The sequence below is a fragment of the Pan paniscus genome, chromosome 20, assembly GCF_029289425.2.
Source record: "Pan paniscus chromosome 20, NHGRI_mPanPan1-v2.0_pri, whole genome shotgun sequence".
In the NCBI taxonomy this organism is placed as follows: Eukaryota; Metazoa; Chordata; class Mammalia; order Primates; family Hominidae; genus Pan; species Pan paniscus.
The window spans coordinates 23,980,988-24,001,437 of record NC_073269.2 but is presented as its reverse complement, the minus strand read 5'-3'; the positions used below and the strand labels follow the sequence as shown (position 1 = coordinate 24,001,437).

General features: G+C 51.6%; 1 protein-coding gene across 2 annotated transcripts; it reads left to right on the top strand.

The window, feature by feature from the left end:
• Positions 1–456: 456 nt before the first annotated feature.
• On the top strand, positions 457–19,410 carry TMEM161A (transmembrane protein 161A). 2 transcript variants are annotated; one of them, XM_063600047.1, is made up of 12 exons: positions 457–574; positions 4,081–4,213; positions 5,806–5,886; positions 6,263–6,360; positions 6,509–6,665; positions 8,720–8,871; positions 17,208–17,268; positions 17,359–17,502; positions 17,606–17,719; positions 17,861–18,035; positions 18,166–18,262; positions 18,844–19,410. In XM_063600047.1, the coding sequence occupies exons 1-12, from the start codon at positions 472–474 to the stop codon at positions 19,095–19,097; spliced, it is 1,569 nt and encodes a 522-aa protein (XP_063456117.1). In that variant the 5' UTR covers positions 457–471; the 3' UTR covers positions 19,098–19,410. The 2 variants fall into 2 exon arrangements, with proteins under 2 accessions (XP_063456117.1, XP_003817778.1); XM_003817730.5 differs by having other exon boundaries at positions 481–574; positions 4,110–4,213.
• Positions 19,411–20,450: the final 1,040 nt, after the last annotated feature.

The following is a 20,450-nucleotide window of genomic DNA, read 5'->3' as shown; positions in this document are numbered from 1 at the left end:
CTTGAAGGCATTGCAAGATGTAGGATATTTACAAAGGCCTGGAGGTATGAGACAGCATGGTGGGTGCAAGTTGTACTATAGGGTGCACAATAGTGCTAGCAGCAGATTTAAGTCAGGCAGAAGGGTCTGAATTCAGTCTGAGTACTTAGCCTACTTAGTACTTAGGAGTACTAAGTACTTCGTCTACTAAGTGGGAGCCATTGAATGTTCTTGATGGGGGGGAGGGAGTTCTACTCTCAGAAATGTCCCTTAGGTGGGAATAAATGCTTTCGCTGCAAACCTTTGAGATAAGTGTAGGAAAGAGAAAACTAAGCCTTAAGAGAGGTCGGCCACGCAGGCCTCCCAGACACAATCTTGACTTTGATCGAGCCGAACCAGCGTATCTGAACTACAATTTCCGGCATGCAACGCGAGCGGCCTCCTCGTCCCTGGTGATTTGCCGGCTCAGAACATACTGATTGGTCGGACGGGATGCTCGTCAGACCAGAGTCGGGCTCTAATTGGTCGAGTTTCCGCAGAGTGCCCGGAGCCCTAGGCCGGTGGGTGAGTGCACCGCGTTCTCGCACGCGTCATGGTGAGCGAGCGTCCCGCGAAGTGGGGGGTTCTGCAGGGCCGAGGTCCAGCCGAAGGGGTCCAGGGAGACACTGAGGGAATGGATTGGGGTTTCTTCTTGGGGATTGGAGGCTCTGAGGGATTCGGGGGCACGCTGAGGGCCGTGTGTCCCTCTCTGGGAGCCCTGCTCTCGCTACAGGACCTCCGAGGGAGTCGGCGGGAGTTGTACCCAGGGGGACTAGAAGCCCCTAAGCGTTCTGGGGATTCTGCCCTCGAGACCTTTTAGGGGTCTGGGATCCTTTTGAGGGGTCGTGGTCCCACAGAGGGGACTGGGGACCCCAGCACATTTGGAACCTGGTTAAGGCGGTGTGGGGTCCTGTTGGGGGTCCACTCTGGGGACGGGGGTCCTGCAGGAGCGTGGGGGCCGCGCTGACAGGATCCATCGGGGGTCCCTGCTATATCGGGGTGTGTGGAACGGGCAGGGGAGGCCGTGGGAGGTGGACTCAGGAGGTCTGGTTGGCCTCAGGGCGGGCAAGGTTCTCAGAGTGGGAGACAGGAAAGTTGGAACCTTCAGGTCTCACGCGGCTCTGGGTCCAACCCATTGGGTGTGTTCTTAAAACTTAGCCCAGCCCCTGGGGGTCAGGCTGGTGCAGGGAGATGGGGGACTCCCACAACCCTGACGGGACCGGCCTGGGCAGAGAGAGGGACGTGGAACTGGAGGGTCTCTGCCTGGGACCATCCCCGAGGAGGGGCGCTGGAGATGGCCCTGAAGGAAGGGCACTGATGGCCGGAATTATTGAAAGTGGGGCGTCGTCCCAGGCGGAGGTGCAGGACGCTGTAGGAGATGAAGGCACAGGCTCCCGGGAATGAGGAGGGAGGCTGCATTGATTTTATCAGGGTTCTTGAGTTCGAGAATCGTAAATCCAGTGAAGGGAAAAGAAGGAGCTGATGGAAGACTCCAGAAAATCCTTGCAGATGTCTGCAGAGCCCTGACCCTGAGACAGGAGGCTGGGTGGAGGGCAGGGCCATCAGAACATCCCTGGACAGACCTCTGGGAGCCTTAGGTGGAGAGATGCACCCCTCCACCACCTTTTCCCTTGGGGGGTTTGGGGGGGGGGTCATTGATGAAGAGCCCAAAGGTCCAGGAAGACCTCTGAGACTCCAGTGGTTGGGTGCAGGGAGGGCTGAGGAGAGAGCTGAGCTGTGGGGAGGTGGAGGGATGGTCTCTAGCTATGCCTGCAGGGTGCAGAACCAAGTTGGGGGCTGACTGTGAGACTGGGAAGGGCCTGAACCACCTGGAAGGGTATGGGATGATGGGTGAGTGCTAGGATCTCCCAGGAGAGCCTGGAGGAGGCTACTGGTTGAGCTCAGCAGAGAGGTCTGGGCTGGAGGTGTCACCGTGCTGAGGTTTTGATGGGCTGGCTGATTGGGTGGTTAAAACCCTGGCAGGTCACAGGAGAGAGGTCGGAGAGAGAGGAGAAAAACAGACTAGGGGGTGGGAGGGCAGGGTCCTAGGGGAAGGGTGGGGCTTCAACAGCCCTGACCCACTGGCTTGCAGGGGCCCATGGGCTGGCACTCATGGTCCCTAAGTGCCAGCCAGCCAGTCTGCACTAGGGTCCCGGGGAGGGCGAGCAATGAGGACTTAGAGATGAGAAAGATGCCGCCACCAACCTCATTACTGAAAAAAGATTTCTGGTCTCAGTTTACAAGTCACAGGTACAGAGAAAATGTCCTATTAGTCTGTTATTTTATGTATTTTTATTTTATTATTATTATTATTTTGTTTTGAGACAGAGTCCCACTCTGTTGCCCAGGCTGGAGTGCAGTGGCACAATCTCGGCTCACTGCAACCTCTGCCTCCCAGGTTCAAGCAATTCTGCTGCCTCAGCCTCCCAAGTAGCTGGGATTACAGGCGCCCACCACCATGTCTGGCTAATTTTTGTATTTTTAGTAGAGACAAGGTTTCATCATGTTGGCCAGGCTCGTCTCAAACTCCTGACCTCAAGTGATCAGCCCGCCTCAGCCTCCCAACATGCTGGGATTACAGGCACGAGCCACCGCACCTGGCCTCAGCAGTCATTTTGAATTACCGTGCTAGGCCCGGTACCCATCACATTAGGGTTTTTTCCTTCTAAATTTAGCTTATTTATGCCTGATTAAAGGATTATTTTCATAATTAATTTTACTATTAAATAAACTTTATTTCATTTTGATGATAATACCAGAACACTAGTAGACAGCTCTCCTGAGCACATAATTTTACATAATTACGTAATTACTGGCAGCAAATGGGTATTTACTACATTCAAGCAGGAAAACCCAGCTTCACCACAGACTGATTCTTCTAAAACGTTTAAAAATAAGTATATGAAAATGTGTTCTGAATTAAGAACTGGGTGAGAAAATTCCTAATTAAAAAAAAAAAAAAGCCATAGCTGGGTGTGTTGGCACATGACTGTAGTCCTAACTACTCGGTAGGTTGAGGTGGGAGGATCACTTGAGCCCAGGAGTTTGAGACCAGCCTGGACAACATAGCAAGACCCCATCTCTAAAAATAAAAATAAAAATAGGCCAGACACAGTGGCTCACGCCTGTAATCCCAACCATTTGGGAGGCCAAGGCAGGAGGATTGCTTGAGCCTAGGAGTTCAAGACCAGCCTGGCAACATGGAGAAACCCTGTCTCTACAAAATAGACAAAAATTAGTTGGGTATGGTGGCGAGTGCCTGTAATCCCAGCTACTAGGGAGGCTGATGTGGGAGAATCACTTGAGCCTGGGAGGTTGAGGCTGCAGTGAGCACCCCAGCATGCCACTGCACTCCAGCCTGGGTGACAGAGCAAGACCCTGTTCTCCCCACCACTCCCCTGCCAAAAAAATAAATAAATAAATAAAAATAAATAAGCTCACCCCACTCAGACATGTAGGTCTTCACACCAAAACAGGAGGTGGCCAGGAGCATAGACGCCCTTTCAAGGAGGTTAATTACAAAGGGAAGGAGAGGGAGGAGGGTGATGGAACCATCAGGGATCACTTAAGGTGGGAGACACTTAGGGGAAGGAGCTACCAGGTGAAGGAGAAAGCTAGAAGCTCAACCGAGACTCAGTGGCTCCCTAGGTGAGAGTGCGGGGTGCAGAAGGCGGTGGGAGCCGCTTTCACTGAGTGTGGCGGGCTCGTGGTTAGGGGCTGGAAGGTGGTGGTGAGGAATACAGGAGACTACATAGGAAGCACCCATTTCCAGATGAGAAAACTGAGACTCCGGGAAATTAATATTATACCTGAATCCATAGTGGAGGCGGGAGGCAAATCCCATGGTCTCCACTGCCCTACACTCCCGCTAGGTGGTGAGGGTGGGTGTTGATCTCTGACGTGGGAGGGCAGGGCCATGCTAGGTGAGTCCAGACTCACCCCAGGACTCTCCCCTAAGAAGCCGCTAGAGCCTAAGAGGCTCGCCCTTCCCCCATCCAGCCTGACTTCTCTATAAATAGCCTGGGTTCCTAGGGAGGGAGGGAACTTGTGACCCTCTGGCAGGTGCTGCCAGTCATGTCCCCTCCCCCCAGGCGGTCCTCGGAGTACAGCTGGTGGTGACCCTGCTCACTGCCACCCTCATGCACAGGCTGGCGCCACACTGCTCCTTCGCGCGCTGGCTGCTCTGTAACGGCAGGTGAGCCCCGCCCCGGCGGTGGGAGGGGCCCGTGGAGTCACGCCCCCTTCTGGCTCCCCACGCCCCGCCTCACAAATTGCACAGCCTTGATTTTGGTTGGTGGGTGGTGGGGGGAAAAACGTTGTTGAGGTGTAATTGAAGTACAACAAACTGCATATATTTGTTTTTTCTTTTTCTTTTTAGAGACAGGGTCTCACTCTGTTACCCAGTCTGGAGTGCAGTGACCTGATCATAGCTCACTGCAACCTCAACCTCCTGGGCTCAAGTGACCCTCCTGCCTCAATCTCCTGAGTAGCTGGGACTACAGGTGTGCGCCACCATGCCCAGACAATTTTTAAATTTTTAATAGAGATGGGGTCTTGCTAAGTTGCCCAGGCTGGTCTCAAACTCCTAGGCTCAAGCGATCCTACCACTTTGGCCTCCCAAAGTGCTGGGATTACAGGCGTGAGTTCCCATGCCTGACACAAACTGTATATATTTGAAGTACACAGTTGGACTAGTTTTGACAGGTGTACACATGGGTGGAACCATCACCACACTCCCCACGTCCCTCACTCTTCCTGCCTCCCTGTAACCCAGCCTTCCTTCCACCCCTGCATCTGCTAGAGCTCGCCCGCTCTGGTTTTTGTCCTTGCGTGGGTCTCTGATGCTTTCTGAGAATCTGGTGGCAACTGAATTCTCTCCTGAGAAAAATGTATGTGACAAAAACAAAGGCAAAAAAAAAAAAAAAACACGTCAGAGATGATAGCTCAGGCCCATAATCCCAACACTGGGGGAAGCCAAGGTGGGAGGATCACTTGACCCAGGAGTTTGAGACCAGCCTGGGCAACATGGCAAGACCCTGTCTCTACAAAATATTTTAAAAATTAGCCAGGTATGGTGGCTCACGCCTGTGATCCCAGCTAATCAGGAATCTGAGGCAGGAGGATCGTTTGAGCCCAGAAAGTCAAATCTGCAGTGAGCTGAGATGGTGCCACTGTACTCCAGCCTGAGCGACAGACCAAGGCCTTCTCTCAAAAACAAAAAACAAAGGCCGGGCGAGGTGGCTCACACCTGTAATCCCAGCCCTTTGGGAGGCTGGGGCGGGTGGATCACTTGAGGTCAGGAGTTTGAGACCAGCCTGGCCAACATAGTGAAACCCTGTCTCTAGTAAAAATACAAAAATTAGCTGGGCATGGTGGCGCATGCCTGTAGTCCCAGCTCCTCGGGAGGCTGAGGCAGGAGAATCACTTTAACCGGGGAAGTGGAGGTTGCAGTGAGCCAAGATCATGCCACTGCACTCCAGTCTGGGTGACAGAGGGAGACTCTGTCTCAAAAAGAAAATGAAAAAGAAAAGAAAAGTTGCACACACTGGCTTCCCCAGGAGAGTTAGCCAGCAGATTCAGGGGTATCCAAGCCCCCCGAGCCCACTCAGCCTAGATCTGTTGGTCTCACGATTTCCCCAGAATTTCCCCATGCTGTACCCTCACCTACCTCCCAGTGTTCCCCTGGCCTAGGCTACCCTCTAACTAGAATCCCTGGATTTGGGGTTCACTGCCTCAACCTCCCAACCCCATGCCTGGGCTTCCCTGACTGCCCGTCCTTGCTCTCAGTTTGTTCCGATACAAGCACCCGTCTGAGGAGGAGCTTCGGGCCCTGGCGGGGAAGCCGAGGCCCAGAGGCAGGAAAGAGCGGTGAGTGAGCTGGGCCCCAGCCCCAGCCTTGGGAGGGTGGCTCCTCCCCAGGAACGGCCTCACCCCTGCTCAGGGGGCTCTGGGCTCAGGGACACAGGACCGGCCCACCCATACTTCCAGGCGCTGATCTGGGCACAGGTGAACCGGGAGACCCTAGTCCAAGGAGATGGTCACTGTCAAGTTAGCATCTGTTTCCTGGCAGTTTGCTCTAGCCAGTCCTGTGGGTGGGTGGGGGGGATCCCCATATCCCAGTGTGCAGAGGAGCCAAGGTTGTGGAAAGAGATGGTCTCCAGGCCAGCTGCTCTGAGCTCTGAGGGTGGCTGACCCCAGTGGAATGCGTGCTCACCGTCCCTCTTGCTTGTCACCTTCCTCCCAGGTGGGCCAATGGCCTTAGTGAGGAGAAGCCACTGTCTGTGCCCCGAGATGCCCCGTTCCAGCTGGAAACCTGCCCCCTCACGACTGTGGATGCCCTGGGTAATAGCCCAGTCCCATCCCTAAACTCTACTCCCTCAGCCCTGAAGGTCTCCACACCCTCATGGGGGTGGGGAGGATTTGAAGGAAGAATGTTCTATTAGGAGGGGAGCGAGCTGGGCCCCAGGGCTGAGCAGAGTGCCCCCCACAGTCCTGCGCTTCTTCCTGGAGTACCAGTGGTTTGTGGACTTTGCTGTGTACTCGGGCGGCGTGTACCTCTTCACAGAGGCCTACTACTACATGCTGGGACCAGCCAAGGAGACTAACATCGCTGTGTTCTGGTGCCTGCTCACGGTGACCTTCTCCATGTATCCTTCCTCTCTGCTCCCTGCCAGTGGGGCGGGTGGGAGCAGGACCTGAGCTTCCCTGGCTCCCCTAAACTGGTGTGGCAGTTTTCACCTGCTGTGCCACAAACTTCCCCAAGCTTAGTGACATGAAGCAGACATTTTATGTGCTCCAGCTCTGTGGGTGGACAGACTGGGCTGGGCTCAGCAGGTCGGTTCATCTCCACTCCACATGGTCATGCCCTTTGGTGGCAGTAGAAATGCCAGGAGGCAGGAGGGAATGCCTTGCCCAAAGTCACCCACCCCATCCCTATTCTTTCTACCACATTCTCCTTGTTTAAGGAAATCACCAGGCCAGTCCACAATCAGGGCCAAGAAAGATATGGTCCCTTGGCAAAATTTTAAAAAATATATACTCCAGGCATGGTGGCTCATGCTTGTAATCCCAGCACTTTGGGAGGCTGAGGCAGGCGGATCACCTGAGGTCTGGAGTTCAAGACCAGCCTGGCCAACATGGTGAAACCCCGTCTCTACTAAAAATACAAAAATTAGCCAGGCACGGTGGCTCATGCCTGTAATCCCAGCACTTTGGGAGGCCGAGGCAGGTGGATCATCTGAGGTCAGGAGTTCAAGACCAGCCTGACCAACATTGAGAAACCCCTTCTCTACTAAAAGTACAAAAATTAGCGGGGGGTGGTGGTGCATACCTGTAATCCCAGCTACTCAGGAGCCTGAGGCAGGAGAATTGCTTGAACTCGGGAGGTGGAGGTTGCAGTGAGCCAAGATCATGCTATTGCACTCCAGCCTGGGTGACAAGAGCGAAACTCCATCCTCCCAAAAAATTGTGTGTGTGTGTGTGTGTGTGTATATATATATATGTATATGTGTATGTATGTACATGTATATATATTTGTTGTTGTTGTTGAGACAGGATCTTGCTTTGTTGCCTAGGCTGGTCCTGACTGGCTTCAAGTGATTCTCCTGCCTTGGCCTCCCAAAGAGAGCAAATACATGACTTTGGGGACCCAAGTCTGAGGAAGCACAGAAAGAATGCTACTCCTGTGACTTTTGGAGTGGGAAACCTGTCTCAAAATCCACTGGTTCCCCAGATTCCCATGCTTTTTTGTTTTTTGTTTTGTTTTGTTTTTTGAGATGGAGTTTTACTCTTGTTGCCCAGGCTGGAGTGCAGTGGCGTGATTTAGGCTCACTACAACCTCTGTCTCCCGGGTTCAAGTGATTCTCCTGCCTCAGCCTCCCAAGTAGCTGGGATTACAGGCATGCGCCACCATGCCTGACTAATTTTTGTATTTTTAGTAGAGACTGGGTTTCACCATGTTGGTCAGGGCTGGTCTCAAACTCCTGACCTCAGGTGATCTACCTGTCTCAGCCTCCCAAAGTGCTGGGATTACAGGCATGAGCCACTGCGCCTGGCCTGTTGTTGTTGTTTGAGACAAGATATCCCTCTGTCGTGCAGGCTGGAGTGCAGTGGTGCAATCAGGGCTCACTGCAGCTTCAAACTCCTGGGCTCAAGCGATCCTCCCACCTCAGGCTCCCCAGTAGCTGGGACCACAGGGGCTACCACCATGCCCAGCTAATTTTTAATTATTTTTTGTAGAGATGGGGGTCTCACTATGTTACCCAGGCTGGTCTTGAACTCCTGGGCTCAAGTGATCCTCCTGCCTTGGCCTCCCAAAGTGCTGGGATTACAGGCATGAGCCACCGTGTCTGGCCCCCATGCTGCATTTTGACGGCAGATTGGAGATGAAGCCCTTCTATATCTGATTGCTTTTCCAAGGGATGTGAAGTAGGTGAGGTGGGTGAAAGAGGCAGGGTCACCCAGGGCGGGAGGCTGTACAGACACGGTGGCCTGATGAGGCCATCTCCCACTCAACAGGAACCCCCAGCCCACATCCTGATCTGAGATCCAGCACCCCAAAACCGAACTCCTCTAGGTCATCCCCAAGGCCTATTTGTGCAGCAGTGCTTGTTCCCTGGAGTTGTGGGGTCCCAGACGGGGTGTGGTGAAATGGGCAGAGTGGGGCAGTGGCACCTGAGGCCTCCTTAGCTCCAGCCTCCAGCAAGATGTTCCTGACAGTGACACGGCTGTACTTCAGCGCCGAGGAGGGGGGTGAGCGCTCTGTCTGCCTCACCTTTGCCTTCCTCTTCCTGCTGCTGGCCATGCTGGTGCAAGTGGTGCGGGAGGAGACCCTCGAGCTGGGCCTGGAGCCTGGTAAGTGCAGCCCCCAACGTGGGGCCACCGCAGCTGTCACTCCCTCATGTAATCTGACCAAGATGGTTTAACTGGCTCCGTGTCCAGCACGAGTAGGCAAAGGAGTGGGCTCCTGGGGTGAAGGCAGTCCCCATTAGTGACCATCTCAGCTCCTGAACCTTGTTGGGCTTTGGGGAAGACAGGACATTCCCTCTCTCACTGTCTCTGATGGACACTCATGGCTATAGCTCTTTTTTTTTCTTTTTTTTTTGAGATGGAGTTTCACTTTTGTCACCCAGGCAGGAGTTCAGTGGCACGATCTTGGCTCACTGCAACCTCTGCCTCCTGCATTCAAGTGATTCTCCTGCCTCAGCCTCCCAAGCTGGGATTATGGGTGTGCACCACCACGCCTGGCTAATTTTTGTATTTTTAGTAAAGATGGGGTTTCACCATGTTGGCCAGGCTGGTCTCAAACTCCTGACCTCAGGTGATCCACCCACCTCAGCCTCCCCAAGTGCTGGGATTACAGGTATGAGCCACTGTGTGTGGCCTCTTTTTTCATTATTTTAAAAAATTATTTATTTATTTATTTTTATTGAAACAGGGTCTCACTATGTTGCCCAGGCTGGTCTCACACTCCTGAGCTCAAGCAATCTGCCCACCTCAGCCTCCCAAATTGTTGTTATTACAGGTGTGAGCCACCGTGCCTGGCCTCTTAAATGATCCTTTTAACATATAATTTGGACCTCATCACTTCTCTGCCTGGCACCACACTCCCCTGGTCTTAGGAGAAAGACCATAGCCCTCACCATGGCCCACATGACCCTGCTGACTGCTTGAGTTTTACCTTCTCCAATTCTCCCTGCCTTTCAGTTTTTAAAATTATATATGTTTGATATATACAAAGAAGATGTATATGTCAATTATAAAGCAAAATAATCATATGAGTACCTGCAAACCTACCCCTCAAATAATAAGTAGGTGGGGTAGTGACTGCACCAATCTCCCAAGGGGGCGGCAGTGAGGTTTAAATGAATCAAGATCCATGGATAGGGCTTGATTTTTGCCAACCTAGCCCTCGTCACATGGAATGATGCCCTCTGTGGCCTTAACATGCATTTCTCTGATTACCAGGGAAGTTGAGAACCTTTTCCTGTTTATTCATGATTCATGTCTCTTCTGTGAAATTTTTGTGAAATACCTGTTCACATTGTTGCCCATCTTTGTATCTTTTTTCTCTTTGAATTTTTTTTCATTGTGGTAAAATAGACAAAACATAAAATTCACCATCTTAACCATTTTTAAATGTGCAGCTCAGTGGCATTAAGTATATTTAGATGGCCGAGCATGGTGGCTCATGCCTGTAATCCCAGCACTTTGGGAGGCTCAGGCAAGCAGATCACCTGAGGTCGGGAGTTCAAGACCAGCCTGATCAACATGGAGAAACCCTGTCTCTACTAAAAATACAAAATTAGTCAGGCGTGGTGACACATGCCTGTAATCCCAGCTACTTGGATGGCTGAGGCAGGAGAATTGCTTGAACCCAGGAAGCGGAGGTTGTGGTGAGCCAAGATCGAGCCATTGTGCTCCAGCCTGAGCAACAAGAGTGAAACTCCGTCTCAAAAAAAAAAAAAAAAAAAAAATGTAGGCCAGGTGTGGTGGCTCACATGTGTAATCCCAGCACTTTGGGAGGCCAAGGCAGGCGGATCACAAGGTCAGGAGATCAAGACAATCCTGGCTAACATGGTGAAACCCTGTCTCTACTAAAAATACAAAAAATTAGCCAGGCTGATGGCGCACGCCTATAGTCCCAGCTACTTGGGAGGCTGAGGCAGGAGAATGGCGTGAACCTGGTAGGCGGAGCTTGCAGTGAGCTGAGATCGCGCCACTGCACTCCAGCCTGGGCAACAGAGCAAGAGTCCATCTCAAAAAAAAAAGTCTATTTAGATGTCGTGCAACCATCACCACCGTCCATCTCCACAACTCTTTGCTCTTGCAAAACTGAAACTCCAGCCCATCAAACACTAACTCCCTGTTCCTCCTTCTGCAGCCCCTGACACCCACCATTTTACGTCCTGTCTCTGTGAATGTGACCACTCTGGGTTCCTCATATAAGTGGCATCATACAGTATTTGTCCTTTTGTGACGTGCTCATTTCAGTTAGCACAATGTCCTCAAGGCATATCCATGTTGTAGCAGGTGTTAGAATTTTTTTTTCTTTTTTTGAGACAGGATCTCACTCTGTCACCGAGGCTGGAGTGCAGTGGTGCAATCACAACTCACTGCAGCCTTGATCTCCAGGCTCAAGTGATCCTCCCACCTCAGCCTTCCAAGTAGCTGGGACCACAGGCACATGCCACCACACCTGGCTAATTTTTAATTTTTTTTTTTTTTCTGTAGAGATGGGGTCTTGCTATGCTTCTCAGGCTGGTCTCAAACTCCTGGCCTCGAGCAGTCCTCTCACCTCTGCCTCCCAAAGTGCTGGGATGACAGGTGTGAGCCACTGGGCCCAGCCAGAATTCCATTTTTAAGACTGAACACTGCCAGGCGCGGTGGCTCACGCCTGTAATCCCAGCATTTTGGGAGGCTAAGGTGGGTGGATCACGAGGTCAGGAGATCGAGACCATCCTGGCTAACATGGTGAAACTCCGTCTCTACTAAAAAAAATACAAAAAATTAGCCAGGTGTGGTGGCGGGTGCCTGTAGTCCCAGCTACTCGGGAGGCCGAGGGAGGAGAATGGTGTGAACCCAGGAGGCGGTGCTTGCAGTGAGCTTAGATAGCGCCACTGCACTCCGGCCTGGGTGAAAGAGCAAGACTCCATCTCAAAAAAAAAAAAAAAAAAAAAGACTGAACACTATTTCATTGTCTGGGTGGAACACATTTTGTTTATTCATCCACAGATGAATGCTTGGGTTGTTCCCAACTTTTGGCTTTTTGACTAATACCGCTGTGAACCTGAGTGTACAGGTATCTCTTTGAGACCCCATTTTCAGTTTTGGAGAGTATATATCCAGAAGTAGAACTGCTGGATTATATGATAATTCTACTTTTAATTTTTTGAGGGACTGCCATATTGTTTTATACAGCAGCTGAACCATTTTATTTTATTTTTGAGACAGAGTCTCATTCAGTTGCCCTGGCTGGAGTGCAGTGGTGGCGTGATCTCCACTCACTGCAACCTTTGCCTCCCAGATTCAAGTGATTCTCATGCCTCAGGCTCCCAAGTAGCTGGGACTACAGGCTCCCACCACCACACCCAGCTTTTTTTTATTTTTATTTTTATTTTTTGAGACAGTCTCCCTCTGTCACCCAGGCTAGAGTACAGTGGCATGATCTTGGCTCACTGCAACCTCCACCTTCCAGGCTCAAGTGATTCTCTTGCCTCAGCCTCCCAAGTAGCTGGGATTACAGGTGTGCGCCACCACACCTGGCTAATTTTTGCATTTTTAGTAGAGATGGGGTTTTGCCATGTTGGCCAGGCTGGTCTTTAACTCCTGACCTCAGGTGATCCTGCCCATCTTGGCCTCCCAAAGTGCTGAGATTACAGGTGTGAGCCACCACATCTGGCTACACCCAGATAATTTTTGTGTTTTTAATAGAGACAGATTTTGCCATGTTGCCCAGGCTAGTCTTGAACTCTTGAACTCAAGCAATCGCCAGCCTCGGCCTTCCAAAGTGCTGGGATTACTGGCGTGCAACACTGTGCCCAGCCCATTTTATATTTTATATTCCCAGCAGCAGTGCACAAGTGTTCCAAATTTATCCGCTTCATTGCCAATACTTCTTTTGTTTTCATTTGACCACTATTTGCATTATTTTCCATCTGCATACATGCATCACACTTTCTTTGCTGAGTCGTCAAATGTAGTTGTAAGTGTCACCTCTAGTGTCTTGATGAATGGAAGTTGATTATTTTAGTTGATATTTGTCTTGAAAAATATCCTTCCCTAAAATCAGAAAGTCATTCTACATTGTCTTTTTTTTTTTTTTTTTTTTTTTGAGACAGAGTCTCGCTCTTTCCCCCAGGCTGGAGTGCAGTGGGCGATCTCTAGTATTTTTTACTAGAGATGGGGTTTCACTATGTTGACCAGGCTGGTCTTGAACTCCAGACCTCAGGCAATCCACCCACCTCAGCCTCCCAAAGTGCTGGGATTACAGGCGTGAGCCACCGCGCCCGGCCTACTTTTTGTATTTTTTACTACAGATGGGGTTTCACCATGTTGACCAGGCTGGTCTTGAACTCCAGACCTCAGGCAATCCACCTGCCTCAGCCTCCCAAAGTGCTGGGATTACAGGCGCTTGCCACCACGCCTGGCTGAAATATTTTAGAAGAAAATATAGAATGACTGGCCAGGGGCGGTGGCTCACGCCTGTAATCCCAGCACTTTGGGAGGCCGAGACGGGCACATCACGAGGTCGGCAGATCGAGACCATTCTGGCTAACACCGTGAAACCCCGTCTCTACTAAAAATACAAAAAATTAGCCAGGCGTGGTGGCGGGCGCCTGTAGTCCCAGCTACTCGGGAGGCTGAGGCAGGAGAATGGCGTGAACCCGGGAGGTGGAGCTTGCAGTGAGCCAAGATCGCGCCACTGCACTCCAGCCTGGGCAACAGAGCGAGACTCTGTCTAAAAAAAAAAAAAAAAAAAAGCTGGGCGAGGTGGCATGCACCTGTAATCCCAGCTACTCGGGAGGCTGAGGCAGGAGAATCGCTTGAACCCCGGAGGCAGAGGTTGCAGTGAGCCGAAATCACGCCATTGCACTCTAGCCTGGGCAACAAGAGCAAGACTCCATCTTAAAAATCAATAAATAAAATATTTCAACTTTTACATTTCATATAAGCTCCTAAACTACTCACTGTCGCTGATGGACAGTGACATTAATTTTTGTGTTATCATATAGGGGTCAAATTTGAGTGTCTCCATGGACTAACCTTGCTAAAGAATTATATTTTTATTGAATTGCAGATTCTTTTTGGTTTTCTTTTGTTCTGTCTGATCCTTCCCCTTTGGTGTGGCTAGGACCTCTGGATTTTAGAACAGTACTGGCGTACCTCCTTTTCTTGTTTCCAATTTCTCAGTTAGCTACTTGGCTCATAAATTTCCAATCTTTTCTAATTTTATAGCATATATAGCATTTAATGCTATATATATTTTACCAGGTCTCACTTTTGTTCACCTAAGTTTTTTTTTGTTTTTGTTTTTGTTTTGAGATGGAGTTTTGCTCTTGTCACCCAGGCTGGAGTGCAACTGTGCAATCTCAGCTCACTACAACCTCTGCCTCCTGGGTTCAAGCAATTCTTCTGCCTCAGCCTCCTGAGTAGCTGGGATTACAGGTGCACGCCACCACGCCTGGCTAATTTTTGTATTTTTAGTAGAGACGGGGTTTTACCATGTTGGCCAGGCTGGTCTCAAACTCCTAACCTCAGGTGATCCACCCACCTCGGCCTCTCAAAGTGCTGGGATTACAGGTGTGAGCCATCACACCTACACCTGGCAGTTTACCCAAGTTTTGACTGATATTTTTTATTATTCTGTTTGGGGTGTTTTAACATTTCCCTTCTGATTTCTGTAGAGATGGGGTCTTGCTATGCTTTGACCTATGGATTATTAAATATTTTTAAATTTTTCAAACATAGATCTTTAAAAAATACATATTTATTTCTAGCTCAATTGCACAGATGGTCTATTTGAAATAATTTCTTTAAAATTTGGTAAGATTTGCCCTATGGCCTGGAATGTGATCACATTTTGTGACTATTCCTTGTTTTCTTGAAGGACATATTCTGTTTTTGTTGTTTTGCCTTTTTTCACATGTTCTAATTGAAGGACATATTCCCTGGCTCTACGAGTTTAATAAATTCAAATCTCCATCTTGCCTAACCTTTTGTCTGTGACTTATCAGTCAGCAGAAGTTAATCTCCCTCTGGGACAAGAGAGCTCTCAATTTCCCTATCAATTCTGTCAGTGTTTTCTTTATATATTTTGCAGCCTATTCACAATTCACAGATTAGTTCTATTCACAGATTTAGAACTGTTACATTTTCCTGGTGAATCAGCCATTTTATCATGATGTATGGAACCCTTCTGTCTTCTAATACTACTTTTTTTTTTTTTTGAGACAGAGTTTTGCTCTCGTTGGCCAGGCTGGAGTGCAGTGGCGCAATCTTGGCTCACTGCAACCTCCACCTCCTGGGTTCAAGCGATTCTCCTGCCACAGCCTCCCAAGTAGCTGGTATTACCCGCCACCATGCCCAGCTATTTTTTGGATTTTTAGTAGAGCCAGGGTTTCACCATGTTGGCCAGGCTCGTCTCGAACTCCTGACTTTGTGATCTGCCCGTCTTGGCCTCCCAAAGTGCTGGGATTACAGGTGTGAGCCACCGCGCCTGGCCTATTCTAATACTACTTCTTAGTCTAGTTTGGCTGGTAGTAGTATAGCCTTTCTAGCTTGCTTTCTTTTGATTAGTATTTGCTGTATCTTTTTAACATCCCTTTACTTTCAGTCTTCCAGTGACTTTATGTCAAGGTATGTCATCCTTTAAAAAACATGTAGCTGGATATTTTCAATGTAGTCTGACAGTCTTTGTCATTTAACTTTAAAGTTTAGTCTACTTACATTTATTGTGATTACTGACATATTTGACTTTGTTTCTACCATCTTACTTTTTTGCTTTCTACTTGTTCCTTTTCTGTTGTTGCAGTTGACATTGGCTGTCAGCCTAATTGTTGTTCCTTTGTAGGTGATCTGTCTTAACTCCCTGGCTGCTTTGTAATTTTTTTGTTTTTGGTGTTCTGCAGTTTCACTCCATTATGTCTAGGTATGGATTTCTTTTTATTTACATGGTTTGATATACTTTGTGTCTGTCTTTCATTCTGCAAACTTCTCAACCATTCTCTTCCAGTAATTCCTTTTATTCTTCATTCCTTCTCTTCCCTCCCTCTGGGGCTCTGATTTGATTTGCATTGGGCTCTCTGTTCTGTCTTCCTTATCTCTTAGCCTCTCTTCATATTTCTCACCTACTTGTTTTTCTGAGTTGGAATCTGAGTGATTTCTTCAGATCTGTCTTCCAGTTCATCAGTTCCTCCTTTGGCTGTTCCTAATATGCTGTTTAACAACCTATTATTTCAATACTTACAGTTTTCCTTTGGAAGAGTTTAATTTGGTTCCTTTGCAACTCTACCCAGTCATCTGAAGGAATTCTCATGTCACTTGTTCTGTGATTACAGCTTTCATTTCCTTAGTCATTTGACACATAATTGACAGCACCAATTTCTGAAGTCTTTGAGGCCTAAACTTGACTGTTGTTTTTCTGTTAACTCTCCTTTATGGTGATTTGTTTCCTTATGCATTTGGTGATTTTGCCTGTGAGCTCATATGAATTTGCTCCTTTTTTTTTTTTTTTTTTGACAAGGTGTTGCTCTGTGCTGGAGTGCAGTGGCATGATCTCAGCTCACTGCAACTTCCACATCCTGGGCTCAACCCATCCTTCCCACCTCAGCCTTCACAGTAGCTGGGACTGTAGGCGTGCACCACCACCCCTGGTTTTGTATTTTTTATAGAGATGGGGGGGGGGGGTTTGCCATGTTGTCCAGGCTGGTCTCAAACTTGTGAGCTCAAACGATCCACCCGCCTTGGCCTCCCAAAGTGCTGAGACTTACAGGTGCAAGCCACTGCACCCAGCCCTGCTCTTAGTTTTTGAAAAATCTTGGGTCCTGAATTGAGGATTCCTTCCTCCAGGAGGACTTTGGTTTTCTCCTGCAGGAGTCCTTCATCCCCCTCTAGATTCCTTCTATAACCTAGGGACTCGGGCTCAACAGATACCCCTGAATGTTCCCAGCCCAATCAGGAGTGTCTGCCTGGTGCATTCTGTTTCGTTTTCTTTGAGACTGAGTTTCACTCTTGTCCCCAAGGCTGGAGTGCAATGGTGCGGTCTCAGCTCACTGCAACCTCCGCTCCCCATGTTCAAGCGATTCTCCTGCCTCAGCCTCTCAAGTAGCTGGGATTACAGGCACCTGCCACCACACCTGGCTAATTTTTGTATTTTTAGTAGAGACGGGGGTTTCACTGCATTGGCCAGGCTGGTCTGAAACTCCTGATCTCAGATGATCCGTCTGCCTCAGCCTCCCAAAGTGCTGGGATTACAGGCGTGAACCACCACTCCGATCTTGTTTCTTGTAAAAAGTACTGTGTAACTAGAGCACAAAATTGTCCTTGTGCCCGGCTCAGGGCCTGGCAGACCCTTGTTCATTCCTACTTGGGAAGCAAACGGATGCCTGAGGGATGGGGGGTTAGGGAACAGAGTGGCCTTAGAGACCCTAGGAATTCACTCTACTCGGTCCTCTTCTTATCATCCCCAGGTCTGGCCAGCATGACCCAGAACTTAGAGCCACTTCTGAAGAAGCAGGGCTGGGACTGGGCGTGAGTCCTGGGAATGGGGGAGGGAGGCAAGGGCAGGCTGGGACCCTCCCAGGGTCCCCCAGGCAGGCTCGTGACCTGGTGTTCTCCTAGGCTTCCTGTGGCCAAGCTGGCTATCCGCGTGGGACTGGCAGTGGTGGGCTCTGTGCTGGGTGCCTTCCTCACCTTCCCAGGCCTGCGGCTGGCCCAGACCCACCGGGACGCACTGACCATGTCGGAGGACAGACCCATGCTGCAGTTAAGTGGGTCGCTTGGTGGGTGGGGGGACTAGGGAGCTTAAGGGAGAGACTCGAGGAGAGGGGGTACCCAGGCCTCACTCTCTCCTGCCCTCACCCCCCAGGTTCCTCCTGCACACCAGCTTCCTGTCTCCCCTGTTCATCCTGTGGCTCTGGACAAAGCCCATTGCACGGGACTTCCTGCACCAGCCGCCGTTTGGGGAGACGCATTTCTCCCTGTGCGTATTGGGTGGGGCTAGGAGGTAGCTGGGGCTCCCCTGGGTGCCCCAGCCTCTGAGATTCAGGGAGGAGCCTGGGGAAGATCCTGAGGGGTCGGGGGCGACCTTCTTAGTCCCTTGCCCCCGGCCCTCTCCGCACAGGCTGTCCGATTCTGCCTTCGACTCTGGGCGCCTCTGGTTGCTGGTGGTGCTGTGCCTGCTGCGGCTGGCGGTGACCCGGCCCCACCTGCAGGCCTACCTGTGCCTGGCCAAGGCCCGGGTGGAGCAGCTGCGAAGGGAGGCTGGCCGCATCGAAGCCCGTGAAATCCAGCAGAGGGTATGGACGCCCCGATGACCTAGGCCAGAGGGAACTTGGGGCTCAGGGTGGGGTTCCTGGTCCTTTGGGCGTGGAGTCGTCCCAAACCAGAAGGCCTCCTGCTGCAGCCACCCCTGCTACCTGCCCACAGGTGGTCCGAGTCTACTGCTATGTGACCGTGGTGAGCTTGCAGTACCTGACGCCGCTCATCCTCACCCTCAACTGCACACTTCTGCTCAAGACGCTGGGTGAGATGCCGCGGTGTGGGGGTGGAGGAGGGGCGGAGCTGGAAGATAAAACAGAGTGGAGGTGGACTCTGGCGGGGGCCGCGGTGGGGGGGGAGAGGCGGGGCCTAGGCAGGGGGCGGAGACTGTGGTAAGGCAGGGTCTGAGCAGGAAGCGGAGCCTGGAGTGGGGCTTGCCTTGGACAGGAGGTGGAGCCTGGGGATGGGTGCAATCTGAGCAGGAGGCGGGGCCTGGGTAGGGGGCGGGGACTGTGGTGAGGCAGGGTCTGAGCAGGAGGTGGAGTTTGGGATGGCGTTTGCCTTAGGAGGTGGAGCCTGGGGAGGGGTTGCGTCTTGGCAGGAGGCGGGGCCTGGGGAGGGGGCAGGGCATGTAGTGAGGCAGGATCTGAGCAGGAGGTGGGGCCTGGGGTAGGGTTTGCCTTGGACAGGGGGCAGCGCCTGAGGGGGTGGAGACTGGGCAGGAGATGGAGTCTGAGACAGGGGTGAGAGTGTCTGGAGGAATGGGCCTGGCCCCCCATGCCAGCCCTGTCCCTCGCCACCCCCCCCATTTTTCCACCCATACCTCGCTTCATCCTCTTCTCCTAGGAGGCTATTCCTGGGGCCTGGGCCCAGCTCCTCTACTATCCCCCGACCCATCCTCAGCCAGCGCTGCCCCCATCGGCTCTGGGGGGGACGAAGTCCAGCAGACTGCAGCGCGGATTGCCGGGGCCCTGGGCGGCCTGCTTACTCCCCTCTTCCTCCGTGGCGTCCTGGCCTACCTCATCTGGTGGACGGCTGCCTGCCAGCTGCTCGCCAGCCTTTTCGGCCTCTACTTCCACCAGCACTTGGCAGGCTCCTAGCTGCCTGCAGACCCTCCTGGGGCCCTGAGGTCTGGTCCTGGGGCAGCGGGACACTAGCCTGCCCCCTCTGTTTGCGCCCCCGTGTCCCCAGCTGCAAGGTGGGGCCGGACTCCCCGGCGTTCCCTTCACCGCAGTGCCTGACCCGCGGCCCCCCTTGGACGCCGAGTTTCTGCCTCAGAACTGTCTCTCCTGGGCCCAGCAGCATGAGGGTCCCGAGGCCATTGTCTCCGAAGCGTATGTGCCAGGTTTGAGTGGCGAGGGTGATGCTGGCTGCTCTTCTGAACAAATAAAGGAGCACGCCGATTTTTACAAACAGGGTCTGAGTGGTTTGGGACTCGGGCGTGTGCAGGGTGGTAGCTGCCTTGCACGTCCCTGTGGCACCTGCCCGGGTGCAGGGTGGGGGCTGCGCGGGAGGGAGAGAGGAGCAGGACTGAGAGGGGAGCAAAGGTCTGGGAGGAGAAAGGAGAGCAAGAAGGAGGCCAGGCTCGGCGGCTCACGCCCGTAATCCCAAATCCCAGCACTTTGGGAAGCCAAGGCGGGCAGATCACTTGAGGCCAGCAGTTTGAGACCAGCCTGGTCAACGCATGGTGAAACCCAGTCTTTACTAAAATAACAAAAATTAGGCATGGTGGCGCATGCATGTAGTTCCAGCTACTGAGAAGGATGAGCCAGAAGAGTCGCTTGAACCTGAGAGGTGGAGGCTGCAGTGAGCCGAGATCGCATCACACTCCAGCCTGGGTGACAGAGTGAAACTCTGTCTCAAAAAAAAAAAAAAAAGAGGAAAAAGAAGAAATGCAAGTGTCCCAGGAAAAGTCCAAAAGAAGGATGGAAGAGACCAGAAATCAGGGGAAGTTGGAGTCCCAGCTGAGAGGGCAGGTGGCCTGGGATGGACGGGCAGGTGAGAGAAATGCACCATGAGGGAGTGCCAGGAGAAGGTTAGATGGGCAGGGAAACCTTAGAGGAAAACCAGTTTGAGGAATGGGAGGGCGGGGAGCCCACAGTGATGCCAGCGTCTGCTACAGGTATGCAGGTGACTTGTATAGAGATCACACACAGGGAGGGGGGAGGGGCATATTGAGGCCTTGGTGACCCAGGGAAGGGATGTGGGGCCGTCATGGACTCTGAAATTGTCCTGTAGCTGTGACTCCAGGGTGTGTGCACATGTGTGTTACAATGTAAGGTGCAGGCTGGGTGCCGTGGCTCATGCCTGTAACCCAACACTTTGGGAGGCCGAGGCAGGCCAATCACCTGAGGTCAGGAGTTCAAGACCAGCCTGGCCAACATGGTGAAACCCTGTCTCTACTAAAATACAAAAAAAATTAGCCAAGCGTGGTGGCGCACACTTGTAATCCC

Coding starts and splice junctions, on each gene's coding strand:
- TMEM161A (XM_063600047.1), top strand. CDS start 472: ATGCTCGTCAGACCAGAGTCGGGCTCTAATTGGTCGAGTTTCCGCAGA. Junction 6,666..8,719: donor CTCACGGTGACCTTCTCCAT/GTATCCTTCCTC, acceptor TCCAGCCTCCAG/CAAGATGTTCCTGACAGTGA. Junction 8,872..17,207: donor CGAGCTGGGCCTGGAGCCTG/GTAAGTGCAGCC, acceptor TATCATCCCCAG/GTCTGGCCAGCATGACCCAG.